Source organism: Oncorhynchus nerka, linkage group LG9a, assembly GCF_034236695.1.
Source record: "Oncorhynchus nerka isolate Pitt River linkage group LG9a, Oner_Uvic_2.0, whole genome shotgun sequence".
NCBI classification, from domain to species: domain Eukaryota; kingdom Metazoa; phylum Chordata; class Actinopteri; order Salmoniformes; family Salmonidae; genus Oncorhynchus; species Oncorhynchus nerka.
Window position 1 is genome coordinate 24475169 of NC_088404.1, and position 16420 is coordinate 24491588.

General features: G+C 42.2%; 1 protein-coding gene and 1 long non-coding RNA gene across 6 annotated transcripts in view; one reads left to right on the forward strand and one right to left on the reverse strand.

Moving 5' to 3' along the window:
• The window catches only part of LOC115134082 (SLIT-ROBO Rho GTPase-activating protein 1-like), a 234473-nt gene that overhangs the window by 172782 nt on the left and 45271 nt on the right, over positions 1–16420 (reverse strand). For all 5 annotated transcript variants that reach the window (XM_029667708.2, XM_029667707.2, XM_029667706.2 and 2 more), the window contains exon 2: positions 10257–10452. In XM_029667708.2, the coding sequence (XP_029523568.1) occupies positions 10257–10452 (196 nt within the window). The remainder of the gene's footprint in view (positions 1–10256; positions 10453–16420) is intronic.
• On the forward strand, positions 172–15932 carry LOC135573360 (uncharacterized). The gene is made up of 3 exons (XR_010464695.1): positions 172–444; positions 10313–10518; positions 14673–15932. It is a non-coding gene; the product is annotated as an uncharacterized LOC135573360 (long non-coding RNA).

A 16420-nucleotide genomic window follows, 5' to 3' on the forward strand; every position in this document is an offset into this window, starting at 1 on the left:
TTGGGTTGGAGAGTGTGTATCAACAACATTTCTGGGGCATAGCTGGAGCAATGTTTTAAGCTGATCTGACTTCTCGCAACAGGGGAGAGAGCCTGCCACAAGCTTACATAAACTTAGGAAACTAAAGACTTCCTTGTTAGATAAGTTACTTCACATGTAGTAAAGTTTTAGAATAGAGTATTACAAGAAACAATACAGAAAGAGGAAAAGAAGAGGCTAAGAGGGAGAAAGAGAGAAAGCGACAGACAGAGTGAGACATGGCTGTGCTTAAGCAGCGGCCTGCAGCAGGCTGAATTCCTAAATGTAATCTAAAACATTGCTCCTGCTGTGGAGCAGAGCAGTTAGCCGAGGAGAGGAAGGAGGACAGAAGAAAGGCCAGGTCCTGAGGCCTTAGGGCCAGCTGGCAGGAATCATATGGAACACTGGAAGAGCTCCACCCCGAAGGTCAGTCAGCAAAGACAGGCAGTACACCCACACTTGTCAACGCAACAGGTGAAACTCTGTACCCTCGCCCTGGCACATGGCCAATGCTCCATCCCTGAACTACATAACTCTTTGATGATAGCTGCTGGAAGCGGACAAAACATCCCGGGCCACAGAGCTGTAACATTCCGTCTCTCTCGCTCGCTCTCTCAGAACTCTCTGGGAAGTTTGGAAAACAGGAACTATAGTGCATGTGACAAAAGACAGGACAGGAAATGAAAAACATCCTGGTGACTGCCAAACGCAAGGCCATTTTTCATAAAAGGAATAATCAAATTTAGCTAAAAGCATAAGTGACGCATGGGGAAACATGTACAGAACATGGCATTGGCAGGGAAGTTACCAGGAAGAAACAAACAGTTATTGCAATAGAAGACTTATGGCAGAGTTGCTGGACAGCATCACACCCACACAAGACTGAAGTTACTGTAAATCTTTCCTGCCTTATGCTTCAGTGGAGTGGCGTGCTTTCATTTATTCTCTGTTCCTGCCTGTGTGTGCGCAAGTGTGTGTTTTTTAGCCTAGTATGTATGAGAGGGCGAGGGCTACCAGAAAGTGAGTGTTTGTGTGAAGTGTGTGTTTGTGCATGCACATGTGGGTCTATTGTGTGTGTGTGTGTGTGTGTGTGTGTACACTTGAGTATGTGATTGGCCAGTCTCTACTGTAATGAGCTTGGTCATGGGACATCAACTGTGACCACGGGTTAGATAATTAGATAACTGGGCCTGTTAATATACCCATCCGCTAGTGGAGGGGCTCTGCTGAGAGAGGGGTGCACTACAGCGTGTGTCCGTACGGCCGTCTACTTTTGACCAGAGTAATATGGGCCCCTAGTCAACAGTAGTGCACTCTGTAGGGATTGTGAATAGGGTGCAATTTGAGATGCAGCCTAAAAGAGACAGCTGATGAGTCACCACACAGCCTTCTTTCATCACACGCTTTGTTGCACATAATGGCTGTAATGAACAACTGACAGGAACTTACAATTACAGTCCCCGAAACGTCAGAATGAATGGAGGAAAGGCTTTGGGACCTAAAAGGGTCCTTATTCCAAATGTGCAACTAGTGTAGATGAAAACACTAAGGGAGCCATTGAATGAACAGTAGCTGTTGTAATAAATCAATGGCCTAATAGTGGGGTTGTGTTCTGGCTATTGAGACATACTGCTGGACCAAGTGACAGGCCATTGAGTTAGGCGTGCGTGCGTGTGCGTGTGTGTGTGTGTGTGTGCACGTGTTTTAGGGCTGTCCCTGACAACAACAAAAAATATCTTGGGTCGACCGAGTCTTGTTCTGTTCTTTCGACCAATCAATTGGTCAAAATGTTTCCGTATATAGACAGATAACGTTATTCAAACAAATACAGTTTAACTACATATGCACTGAGCTTGTCTGATGCTTTACGCACACTTTGATTAGATAACAAAAGACACACATGAATCAAGATGGTCACAGTGTGTGACTGGCGAACGTGGTCTCGCTCTCCTCCCTACGGCAGTGAAAAGGCACCACAGCACAAGAAGTGTTTCTTGGGATGTCCATGAGGAAGCTGCAACATCATTACAGTCATTTAGTTTCTTGTTCGCTTGTGACGGAAAAGTTCTGTTACCGAAATCCCTAATTTGTTTTTGAAAAAACATTCCCTTTTCTCTCAACCCTTACTCTCTTTACGTGAAACATCGCATGCATATGACAAATAGGGCCTGACCTATAGCCTATCATAACCACATCAATACATTGGTTATAACAAAGTATGAACACCATGACACGTGACAGCGAAATGGATGCGGAGGACATGAAAAAGAAGCTCGAAATGGGTGAATGTTTACTGGTTGCTCAGGAGGGAAAGGAGAAGTCAGATCTGTGGAAGACATTTGACTTAGTTGTGGAAACTACTGGAGATCCAGAAAAAAAGGGCATAGGAGCAAGCATTGAGTGAGTATTGTGTGTGCCAAACAGTTTCTGTTAGATGTATATTTATGGGGATCTTTTGGAACAGTGTAAATGACACTAAATAACTGTACCAGAGAGTCTGTTCTAACAAAAAAAAAGATAAATAAAGCCTTTATTAAAGCATACTAAAAACAGTTGCAAGCATTCTTGAATTGCAGTTTATTTATTGTTTAGGATAATTATTCAAAGCTCCCTTTGTTATTTAATTGAAAACTAAAATCAGGCGTACAGCTCGATGGTGGTTATACAAGGCTACTATACAAAGACTACTAATGATAACGACATTACTTAATACTATATTGATTATCATAATAATAAAATTCAAAACAGTTGAATCTGTGAAATTGCTTTACCCGACATTTTGACATTGCATGAGGCTTGGTGCTCACGGAATCAGTTGGCTATTAAACAAACACTCAAACAGGCAACAGAAGCAAGATCTATCTTATTTCTGTCGATATACAGTGCTTTCAAAAAATATTCAGACCACATTTTATAACGTTACAGCCTTATTCTAAAATGTATTAAATCCTTTTACCCCCCTCAAATCTACACACAATACCCCATAATGAAAAAGCAAAACAGGTTTTCAGAATGTATTAACAAATGTAAACTGAAATATCACATTTACATACGTATTCAGACCCTTTGCTCAGTACTTTGTTGAAGAACCTTTAGCAGTGATTACATAATCGATTCTTCTTGGGTATGACACGACAAGCTTGGCACACCTGTATTTGGGGAGTTTCTCCCATTCTTCTCTGCAGATCCTCTCAAGCTCTGTCAGGTAGGATGGGGAGCGTTGCTGCACAGCTATTTTCAGGTCTCTCCAGAGAGGTTCGATCGGGTTCAAGTCCGGGCTCTGGCTGGGCCACTCCAGCATATTCAGAGACTTGTCCCGAAGCCACTCCTGCATTGTCATGGCTGTGTGCTTATGGTAGTTGTCCTGTTGGAAGGTGAACCTTCACCCCAGGTCTGAGGACCTGAACACTCTGGAGCAGGTCTTCATCAAGGGTCTCTCTGTACTTTGCTCCGTTCAGCTTTGCCTTGATCCTGATTAGTCTGCCAGTTCCTGCCGCTGAAAAACTTCCCCACAGCATAATGCTGCCACCACCATGCTTCACCGTAGGGATGGTGCAGGGTTTCCTCCAGACGTGACACTTTGCAAAGAGTTCAATCTTGGTTTCATCAGACCACAGAATGTTGTTTCTCATGGACAGAGTCATTAGGTGCCTTTTGGCAAACTCCAAGTGGGCTGTCATATGCCTTTTACTGAGGAGTGGCTTCCGTCTGGTCACTCAACCATAAAGGCTTGATTGGTGGAGTGCTGCAGAGATGTTTGTCCTTCTGGAAGGTTCTCTCATCTCCACAGAGGAACTCTGGAGCTCTGTCAGAGTGACCATTGGGTTCTTGGTCACCTCCCTGACCAATGCCCTTCTCCCCCGATTGCTCAGTTTGGCCAGGCAGCTAGCTCAAAGAAGAGTCTTGGTAGTTCCAAACTTCTTCCATTTAAGAATGATGGAGGCCACTGTGTTCTTGGGGAGCTTCAATGCTGCAGACATTTTTTGGTACACTTCCTCAGATCTGTGCCTCGTCACAATGCTGTCTCGGCGCTCCACGAACAACTCCTTCGACCTCATGGATTGGATTTTGGTCGGATACACACCGTCAACTTTGGGACCTTATATAGACAGGTGTGTGCCTTTCCAAATCATGTGCAATCAATTGAATTTACCACAGATGGACTCCAATCAAGTTGTAGAAACATTAAGGATGATCAATGGAAACAGGATGCAACGGAGCTCAATTTCGAATCTCATAGTAAAGGGTTAGAATACTTCTGTAAATAAGGTATCTTTATTTTTAATCAATTTGCTAGTATTTCAAAAAACATGTTTACGCTTTGTCATTATGGGTAGATTGCTGAGGATTTGTTATTTAATCAATTTCAGAATAAGGCTGTAACATAACATATGGAACAAGTCAAGGGGTCTGAATACTTTCCGAAGGCACTGTATATGGATGATTTCTAAAGCCAGGCTCATTTAACAGTTAGGCTGTTGTAGGGCTGGGCGGTATACACCGGTATTAAAATACCGTCACATAATATAAGCATACACAATGGATTAGTTCACTGAGACAGGCGCGAATCAGACAGGTGTCTGGTCGACTAAAGAAATCTTGGTTGACCAACAGCCTATCAACCAAACAATCAACCAGTCGACTAAATGCGATCAGCGCTAGTGTGCTTAAGTGTGAGGGCTGCCAGTGTGTGTGTGTGGAGGTGACGAGGGCCATGGCAGCACAGTGACCTCTGGGACTCTGCCAACTACCCTACATAATGGTAGGAAACTCTCTCAATGTCATTATTTCTACACAATGCAGGAATTTGGTTAAACCACAGAGGACGACACAGGAAGAAAGGGGGGAGAGTAAACAACTGTCCTCGTAAGAGATAAGAGGGAGAAAGTCTGCGCGAGAGAGGAATCTCATTAACTGTTTGTGCTTACTCGTGTGGGCGTGCGGAGGTGCATGCATGACTACATGTGCATGTGTGTGCAGGAGAAAATAACTGTCCTGACAGCTCCAACTCCATTGAAAAGCCATTATAACCATATAAAACTATATGTCACTTCTTACAGTAGCGACAAGTAAGGATATTTAATCCCACTATGCAGTGTCTTTACACAGCAGCATAGGCCTTATCTGAAATAGCAAAGTCCTTTGCGATAAGACTTTTTCATTAATAAGCCGCCTCACTAGCTTTAATGGAAGTTTCGCTCTGGGTGGATTGCAAACTGTTATAGTTCGTAGGCTAATTAATTGCCTGGTGAGTGAGGCTATAATGTCAGCTGATACAGTAAACAGTTGGTTCTCTGTCGCTTAGTGGGTTGAGCATGGTGTTTCCAACACAAGTATTGTGGGTTTGATTCAGCTCAGATTCATGCTGAGGCCACCCATAAGAAATATGTATGCACGCATGATTGTAAGTCGATTTGGATAGAAATGTTTGCTAAATGGTTTATTATATTATGATATTACAATTGCAAGTGGCATTTACAAAGGTGGAATGACAGCTACTATCTGAAATTGGGAGTGTTTAGTGTATATTTGGATAATTTCACCATGAATGAAAGGTCATTTAAATCCTATGAGACACAAAAAGGGAGGGCTCTTTGACCGATTCGCTTTGTTTGATGGGGGAAAGAAATGTTGTCTATTCAAGTCGCTCCCTCTCAGGGGTGGCCTTGGCTATATAAATAATTAAATTATACCCCTCTCCATTCCATCCCTCTGACATTCCCTAAACAAACAGTACTGCATAATGTGTGTGTGTGTTTAATGTGTTCATTTTGCAAACAGCAATGGTACTGTCATTGACTGACTGACACTCCCTAGGACAGGGCTCTGGCCACTCTGCTGTGGGGCCTGATGTTGCGCTCTCCCACTGCATTCTGGGAGGAAAAGAGAGAAGTGGGTAAAAGAGCTTCTGACCCAGCTGGGGCTTATAGGGTGTCATGGTGTCTGTCTGCTCTGGAGGGGAGCAATGATGAGAGAGTACTGTCCACACAGGAAAACAGTCAGTTCGGTTTTTTCCCCCTCATCAATCCACACACACACACACACACACACACACGTATAGTATGTATAAGCTGGAAGTAGAAGCCTAATAGTGGTTGTCCATTAGTTTACACCAATTATGGGAGGGCTGGTAGGGTTAGGGGAAAATAATAAAGGACAGTATATAACAAATAAACGATATATAAATAATATATGGGGGATTGGAAGTGACGCAGACATATATATATTGATAGAAGCTACAATCTGCAATATTAAAGCTGATCTACCCCCTAAAGTATATATAGTGCCTTCGGAAAGTAATCAGACCCCTTGAATTTATCCCCAAAAATGTACGTCACAGCCTTATTCTAAAATGGATTAAACAGCCCCCCCCCAATCTACACACAATACCCCATAATGACAAAGCAAAAACATATTTTTTGTGTGCAAATTAATTCAAAAACAAAAAACCGAAATATCACATTTACATAAGTATTCAGACCCTTTACTCAGTACTTTGTTGGCAGCAATTACAGCCTCAAGACTTATTGGGTATCACGCTACAAGCTTGGCACAACTGTATTTGGGGAGTTTCTCCCATTCTTCTCTGCAGATCCTCTCAAGCTCTGTCAGGCTGGTTGGGGAGCATCGCTGTACAGCTATTTTCAGGTCTCTCCAGAGATTTTTTGATCGGGTTCAAGTCTGAGCTCTGGATGGGCCATCCTTCCCTCGATCCTGACTAGTCTCCCAGTCACTGCCGCTGAAAAACATCCCCACAGCATGATGCTGCCACCACCATGCCTCACCGTAGGGATGGTATTGGCCAGGTGATGAGCGGTGCCTGGTTTCCTCCAAACGTAACACTTGGTATTAACCAAAATGTGCCGCTTGGTATTAAGGTAAATAGTTTTTAAAATCTTGCTTCTCACGGTCTGAGGCCTTTAGGTGCCACTCTACCTTAAAGACCTGATTGGTTGAGTGCTGCAGAGATGGTTGTCCTTCTGGAAGGTTCACCCATCTCCACAGAGGAACTCTGGAGCTCTGGCAGAGTGACCATCATGTTCTTGGTCACCTCCCTGACCAAGGCCTTCCTCCCACGATTGCTCAGTTTGGCTGGGTGGCTAGCTCTAGGAAGAGTCTTGCTGGTTCCAAACGTCTTCCATTTAAGAAAGGAGGCAACTGTGTTCTTGGGGACCTTCAATGCTGCAGCTGTTTATGTGTTTTTGTTCCCTTCCCCCGATCTGTGCCTTGACACAATCCTGTTTCTGAGCTCTACGGACAATTCCTTCGACATCAGGGCTTAGTTATTGCTCTGAGATGCACTGTATAGACAGGTGTGTGCCTTTCCAAATCATGTCCAATCAATTTAATGTACTACAGGTGGACTCCAATCAAGTTGTAGAAACATCAAGGATGATCAATGGAAACAGGATGCACCTGAGCTCAATTACAATTTCTTGAATACTTAGGTAAATAAGGAATGTTTTTTTTTTTTTTATGCATTAGCTAAAATCTCAACCCCCCAAATTTTTTTTTTGCTTTGTCATTATGGGGTAGTGTGTAGATTGATGAGGGAAAATTTGGGGTCACTTAGAAATGTCCTTGTTTTTGAAAGATAAGCACAACTTTTGGCCATTAAAATAAAATAGATCAGAAATACAGTGTTGAGATTGTTGTTGTAAATGACTATTGTAGCTGGAAACAGCTGATTTTGTATGGAATCTACATAGGCATACAGAGGCCCATTATCAGCAACCATCGCTCCTGTGTTCCAGTGGCACGTTGTGTTAGCTAATCCAAGTTTCTCATTTTAAAAGGCTAATTGATCATTAGAAAACCCTTTTGCAATTATGTTAGCAGCTCAAATAAATAAATAAACCAGGAGAAATGACAGTCCATCATTACTTTAAGACATTATTTGACCAACTTAAACTGAATGAACATAACTTGGCTTCCTGTCAAATGTGGAACAACTTCATAAGAAATCTGTGACAATGCTCAACTCAGTTAGCAGCAGGTAGCAGCCTAACTGCACGCAGCTTGTCAGTATTCACTGCTCTCCAGTGCGGAAATGCCAGCTAATTAGCCAGTGATTTAAAGAGCACATTTTCAAGCTAATCCATTTTATTACACACAGCCAGCCCAAGCTGGGCTGAGGCACTGCACTAACGTTAGGCCATGAAGCTCAGAGTCAGACGTAAGTACACTTTTTCAACCTCACACAAGTTGTTCCAAAGGAAACATCCTAGAGAATGTGGAAAATACATAAGCTGTTCTGTATTAACCTTGTTTATACAATCACAAAAAATAAATAGGCCACGTCTTAAAACCCGGCAGCAGGGCATTCACTGTTAGTCAAACGTCTGGCATTTACAGAGCACCGAAATATGCCGCTCGACAAATGTTTACCCTACAAATGAACAGACTGGACTCTATATCACACGATGAAATCCACAGCTAGCGATCCATGCCATCTGATTCTCCTCAGTCTCCCAGTCCTGCACACACAGCTGGTAGAGCCATTGTGGTTTTCAGGCGCAGTAGACTCAGTAGAGGCCTATTTGAGGACACAGAGTAGGGCAAACAGACGTTTTATTTTTTGGTCCCCGCCGCAAGTTCAAACAATATGCTAATGTTTCCTTTTCCATAAGCAGTATCCTCCAGCGTAATGAGACCCCAAGTACAGCATTGCTCGACTGTGTCAACATTCCAATACGGCTCATCAATGGCATCAGGCCAGTGTCAAACGGTGCTTTACCACACAGACAGGGGGTAAAGAAACAAGCCATGGGAAAGAGATTGAGGGTTAGGTCTTTTCTTACAGTGTGATCATACTTCAATTGATTTGGGGCGAGATTAACACATTTTCATCTTTTGTCATTTCAGGTCTTGTCTCATTTGTGGTTAGACTACATCAGACCGAGACCAACTCACTATAGACATAGTTAGGTTATTCTCCACAAGAATGATTATAGAACTAGGGTTCCTCTCACCATTCCATGTATTCTGTATTATGGATCTGGTCACCATTGGAGAGCGTGAGCAGTCATGATATGATCATCTGATATCCATTTTTTAACTCAGAAAATCTATACCCATTCTGGGAGGTATCAGTTCGTTCATTGGAGTTTCTCCACTTACATAATTCACATGGTTCTGGAAATACCATCTACGCAGTGACAGGGGGTGACAGTGTGTGAATTGTGATGTAAGATGGGGGAAAGTATTTGAAATATAGGGCTACCCATGCTAACCATCAGAAGTACCAATGAACAAAAGGGACATTATGCAGAATGGGCTAAAGGGGGAAATAGAGGATATGGATATTTATTGCTGGAGCTCCTGGTGTAACAGCCTGCCTTCATAGGATATTGCTTTTCAATAATTATTGTTCATTTATTCATATTGGGAACACATACATTTGAACATTTATGAAAAAAATGGGAAATAAAACCCGCCCGTCTAAATCGATTTCAGTCGCCTAATGGAGTAGAGGAAATTAGTAGAATGACATGACAATTAAATGTCTTATGCAGTTTGATAATGAGAAATGAATAGGAAAATGAATCATTGAGCGCTGTGGGTGGGTGGGTGGGTGGGTGTGTGTGTGACCAGACTGATTATAATAAAAAAACATTTATTGATTTGCCGGGTCAACATTGTAATCAAAGTTGAATGTATTTTACAGATTGATAGTCATGAACATATAATCAAATATGACACTGATTCTGGTTGCGTAATGCAACAGTTATTCATGAACACTGAACCTGAGAGGCATATTTCAGACAGCGACAGTTCCATCCAGTGACTTAACTTGTACAGAAGAAAGACATAAACCGAGACATAAAGACATAAGTCTCAGACCTAGACCCAGGCAGACAGCCCCTAAGTCAGGGATAGAGATCGACCTAGACCCAGGTAGACCGCCCCTAAGTCAGGGATAGAGATCGACACAGACCCAGGCAGACCTAAGTCAGGGATAGAGATCGACCTAGACCCAGGCAGACCGCCCCTAAGTCAGGGATAGAGATCGACACAGACCCAGGCAGACCTAATTCAGGGATAGAGATCGACACAGACCCAGGCAGACAGCCCCTAAGTCAGGGATAGAGATCAACACAGACCCAGGCAGACCTAAGTCAGGGATAGAGATCGACATAGGGGCGGTCTGCCTGGCAGACCTAAGTCAGGGATAGAGATCGACACAGACCCAGGAAAAGAGAAAAACACATACAAGACCTATATACACTTGTACCCACTTGTACTGCTGGTGGTCCTTGGTGCTCCGAGTCTTAGCCATGAACCTCTCTGCCAGTTTCTCCAGGTTCCTGGAGTACTCCATCTCAATCTCGGACTTCTTCCTGAAGAAGTCCTGCAGGTCCTGGAGGAGCTGCACCCTCATCTCTGTCTGCTGGTCCAGGCATTTCTGCTGCTCCACCAGCTGGGCACGGATCTCTGAGGACACAGACAGACACAACCAAGTCAGATGGATGTCGAGAACCACACACACAAAAGTCAGAGGTTTGTAGATCTCTTAGAACCACGCAGAGCAGACAGGTGAGAAATATGTCAATCTTAGTAGTCAACACCAGCCAAAATTCCAATGGAAAACAATGCCTTCAAAAAGTATCCATAACCCTTGACTTATTCCGCATGTTGTTGTGTTACAGCCTAAGTATATGTTTTCCATCTCACCCATCTACACACAATACCCCATAATGACAAAGTGACATGTTTTTAAAAAGTGTATAAAATATAAAATACAGAAAACTCATTTTACGTAAGTATTTACACCCTCGATTCAGGACTTTGTAGAGGCACCTTTGGCAGCGATTATAGCTGTGAATCTTCCTGGCTAAATCTCTAAGAGCTTTCCACACCTGGATTGTTCAACATTAGCCCATAAATATTTTCAAAATTATTCAAACTCTGTCAAATTGGCTGTTGGTTATTGCTAGACAATTTTCATGTCTAGTCATAGATTTTCAAGTAGATTTAAGTCAAAATTGTAACTCGGCCACTCAGGAACATTCATTGTCTTCTTGGTAAGCAACTCAAGTGTAGATTTGGTCTTGTGTTTCAGGTTATTGTTCTGCTGAAAAGTGTATACATCTCCCAGTGAAAAGTGAAAAGCAGACTGAACCAGGTTTAGGATTTTGCTTGTGCTTAGCTCCATTCCTGTTTTATCCTGAAAAACTCCCCAGTCCTTAACAATTACAAGCATTCCTATAACATGATGCAGCCACTACTGTGCTTGAAAATATGGAGAGTGATACTCAATAATGTGTTGTATTGGATTTGCCCCAAACATAACACTTTGTAATCAGGACAAAAAGTTAATTGCTTTGCACCATTTTTTGCAGTATTACTTTAATACCTGTTGTAAACAGGATGCATGTTTTGGAATATATTTTTATTCTGTACAGGCTTCATTCTTTTCACACTGTCAATTAAGTTAGTATTGTGGAGTAACTACAATGTTGTTGATCCATCCTCAGTCCTCATATCACAGCCATTAAACTCTGTAATTGTTATAAAGTCACCATTGGCCTCATGGTGAAATCCCTGAGCGGTGTCCTTCCTCTCAGGCAACGGAGTTAAGAAGGGCGCTGTATCTTTGTACTGACTGGGTGTAATTAACTTAAAATTATGCTCAAAGGGATATTCAATGTCTGCTTTTGTATTTTTACCCATCTGCCAATAGGTGCCCTTTTTGGAGGCATTGGAACACCTCCCTTGTTGAATCTGTGTTTGAAATTCACTGCTCGACTGAGGGACATTACAGATAATTGTATGTGTGGGATACAGGGATAAGGTAGCCATTACAAAAATCATGGAAAACACTTGTATTGAACACAGTGAGTCTATGCAACTTATGTGACTTGTAAAGCACATTTTTACCCTTGAACTTACAGTTGAAGTCGGAAGTTTACATACACTTAGGTTGGAGTCATTAAAACTTGTTTTCCACAAAATTCTTGTGAACAATGTATAGTTTTGGCAAGTCGGTTAGGACATCTACTTCGTGCATGACAAATAATTTTTCCAACAATTGTTTACTGACAGATTATTTCACTGTATCACAATTCCAGTGGGTCAGAAGTTTACATACACTAAGTTGACTGTGCCTTTATACTGCTGGGAAAACTCCTGAAAATGATGTCATGGCTTTAGAAACTTCTAATAGGCTAATTGACATCATTTGAGTCAATTGGAGGTGTGTGTACCTGTGGATGTATTTCAAGGCCTACCTTCAAACTCAGTGCCTCTTTGCTTGACATTATGGGAAAATCAAAAGAAAATACCTCAAAAAACAAATTGTAGACCTTCACAAGTCTGGTTCATCCTTGGGAGCAATTTCCAAATGCCTGAAGGTACCATGTTCATTTGTACAAACAATAGTACGCAAGTATAAACACCATAGGACCAAGCAGCCATCATACCGCTCAGGAAGGAGACGCGTTCTGTCTCCTAGAGATGAACGTACTTCGGTACGTAAAGTGCAACTCAATCCCAGAACAACAGCAAAGGACCTTGTGAAGATGCTGGAGGAAACAGGTACAAAAGTATCTATATCCACAGCAAAACAAGTCCTATATCGACATAACCTGAAAGGCCGCTCAGCAAGGAAGAAGCCACTACTCCAAAACCACCATAAAAAAGCCAGACTACGGTTTGCAACTGCACAGGAGGACAAAGATCATACTTTTTGGGGAAATGTCCTCTGGTCTGATGAAACTGAGGAAAAGGGAGAGGCTTGCAAGCCGAAGAACACCATCCCAACTGTGAGGCACGGAGGTGGCAGCATCATGTTGTGGGGGTGCTTTGCTGCAGGGGGGACTGGTGCACTTCACAAAATAGATCATTTTCCATCCTCATGAAGCTATGTGGATATATTGAAGCAACAGCTCAAGACATCAGTCAAGAAGCTTGGTTGCTAAAATGCAAATTAATTACTTCAAAATCATACAATGTGATTTTCTGGATTTTTGTTTTAGATTCCGTCTCTCACAGTTGAAGTGTACCCATGATAAAAAGTAGAGACCTCTACATGCTTTGTAAGTAGGAAAACCTGCAAAATCGACAGTATCAAATACTTGTTCTCCCCACTATGTAAACATCCAACTTCAACTGTATTTTAGCTTGCCTTAACAAAGGGGTTAAATACTTATTGACTCAAGACATTTCAGCTTTTCATTGATTTCTAAATATAATTCCACTTTGACATTATGGGGTATTGTGTGTTGGTGGGTGACCAGAAAATCTCAATTCAAGCGATTTTAAATTCAGGCTGTAACAACGACTGTGGAAAAAGTCAAGGGGTGTGAATACTTTCTGAAGGAGGAAAAGTTAAATGATCACGTTGAAGCACAAATAGGATCTCCAGGTGCTTTGGAAGTGAGGGTTGGAAGTGCTGGTCTATGGTGGTTCATTAAAGCTGCTGAACGCCACTCTAGGATGAATGAGCCCTGTTACTAATCAATAACCCAGAGACGGAGCATGGAGATGCTGCCTTGACACACTGCCAGGCAAAGCCAGGGTCTATCACAACTTGCTATCTGTGATTGCGCACCACATTCACCAGCAGGGAAACAGGGGACATGCTAGAGTCTTCACAAATGGTACCTGTGACTGCACACTAGTGAGGCTAAACTCATAACCCACAGGCCCTGCGGTTATATCTGCGGGGCGGGCGGGTTTAGGGCCACAAAATATTGTGTGAATGAAGGGCGTGTGGGAGGCGGGTGGGTTGAATAAAGAGAAAACAATGCATTAAAAATTCATAAATGTATAATTATTGTGCAATTCATATCTACAGGCTACATTGATGTTTTTCTTTCGTAAGCCTAAGCTTTAGGGCCCAACTGTAAGCGTGCCAAATATGCACCAATTGCCAAATGATTTTGGGAACTTGGCCAGAAAAAGTTAACGTCGATCCGCTGAGGCAAAAAGGACAGTGTTGGAGTTAAAATCAAGAAGAGAAAAGCTGTGAAATGGGAGAGTTGAAAATAAAGAAAAGGTAGGGCCAGAACATTAATGTTTGGGGAAAATTTGGTGAGGTGGTAAAAGAGGACGATAGCAGTGTTATAGAATGATGTTTGTGATGCGCTATACAAATTGGACAGTAACAAGACAGGGACTTCAAATATGGCACATCAAGGGAACTGAAGTCTACTGTTCAAATGGGTTGAATGGAATAGTAACAGAAATCTGGAAACAGACTGTAGGTCTATAACCTCTCACATAGCCGAATATAATATTATCTCCTGCAGAATTAAGCAGTTCTTGCAGTAAAAAGATACACCAAATGTGCATTTTCACTCGGGAACAGTAGTAGATACTGAATAAGCGGTTTGGGACTGTCTGTAAAGGTGCCATCTTTATCAGCATAATAAAATCGGATAGAATTCAACCACATTTGCATCAAGAAATGTTGGGTCATTTTCACAGCTTTTCATTCCCGTAAAACAGGTCAAACTGATGTCATTTTGCATTTTCTCCCAGGTCCCTAAGTCTCTGCTGTGCAAGAAAGGCAGAGATGAAAGACAAAACAAATGAACGATGTCAGCTAGATTGAAGCATTCATCTGATCAATGTATGACAGATTTTCTTGTGAGCAAGGTTTATTTAGTCTTCTAGGGCAACAAGTAATGACTCTTTCTTTCTCTCTCTAGGAGGACCTGAGCCCTAGGACCGTGTCCCAGGACTACCTGACATGATGACTCCTTGCTGTCCCCAGTCCACCTGGCCGTGCTGCTGCTCCAGTTTCAACTGTTCTGCATTATTATTATTCGACCATGCTGGTCATTTATGAACATTTGAACATCTTGGCCATGTTCTGTTATAATCTCCACCCGGCACAGCCAGAAGAGGACTGGCCACCCCACATATGCTCTCTCTAATTCTCTCTTTCTTTCTCTCTCTCGGAGGACCTGAGCCCTAGGACCGTGCCCCAGGACTACCTGACATGATGACTCCTTGCTGTCCCCAGTCCACCTGACCATGCTGCTGCTCCAGTTTCAACTGTTCTGCCTTATTATTATTATTATTATTCTACCATGCTGGTCATTTATGAACATTTGAACAAATTTCATTGGCCACATACACATGGTTAGCAGATGATATTAAAGGAGCATCAACATCAACTGTTCTGTCTGTGGCTATGGAACCCTGACATGTTCACCGGACGTGCTACCTGACCCAGACCTGCTGTTTTCAACTCTCTACAGGAGTGGTAGAGATACTCCTAATGATCGGCTATGAAAAGCCAACTGACATTTACTCCTAAGGTGCTGACTTGCTGCACCCTCGACAACTACTGTGATTATTATTATTTGACCATGCTGGTCATTTATGAACATTTGAATATCTTGGCCATGTTCTGTTATAATCTCCACCCTGCACAGCCAGAAGAGGATTGGCCAACCCTCATAGCCTGGTTCCTCTCTAGGTTTCTTCCTAGGTTTTGGCTTTTCTAGGGAGTTTTTCCTAGCCACCGTGCTTCTACACGTGCATTGCTTGCTGTTTGGGGTTTTAGGCTGGGTTTCTGTACAGCACTTTGCGATATCAGCTGATGTAAGACGGGCTATATAAATCAATTTGATTTGATCAAGCTCATCACCGTGCACTTTCACCACCCTGTGAATTTCATCGTAACTTATTTTATCTGTCCAATAAACAGCATGCTTTCCCAAATCTTAGTGGGGCTCAAACATCATGGTTAGTATATCAATATTTGCACATAAAATATGTTTCCACCACCATTTCTCAAATAATTAATTTTACAGACAAAAATATCCTACCTAGTCTAGCATATTTTGTGTTGTCAGCATTTGGAAAGTTAACCAACAAATGTTCTGTTTCCATCCGGCCTGTTGTGATATTTTATAAACAACATGTACTTCAATCAAATAAAAAGGTTGGATGGAAATCTGGTTAATGTCTTCAGAGATTCTGGTTTTAGTAGTCAGCCAACATAAAACTGATACACTGACATACAAGTAAATGGTCTAATACCACAAAACACACCTCAATGGCCAGTTATGGCAAAAGTTGAGAACTATTCCTAATTTCACCTCAGCTTAAAGACCAAGTACAGATAAAGTACAGGCTACGAAAACAGACTGGGATTAAATTTGTTTAAGAGGATAAAATAGGCATTTTCCAAACTGTCCCAAGGATCCCCCAGAGAGTACTCCTCCATTTGGCATCCATCAATAACTGGCCAATACCAGTGATTGAGTCAAATCATTGATTAACTGCTGACTCAATTAAACTGGGCTCTGAGAGCTGCTCGTTGTGTGTTCCAAAATGCAATGGTGGAATTAGCCAAGAGCTTGGCTTCATTCATCAGCGTAAATGCCTTCCCAATCTTGATAAATGAATGATTTAAGTGGGGTCTATTAGAAATCCTTGATTAGGT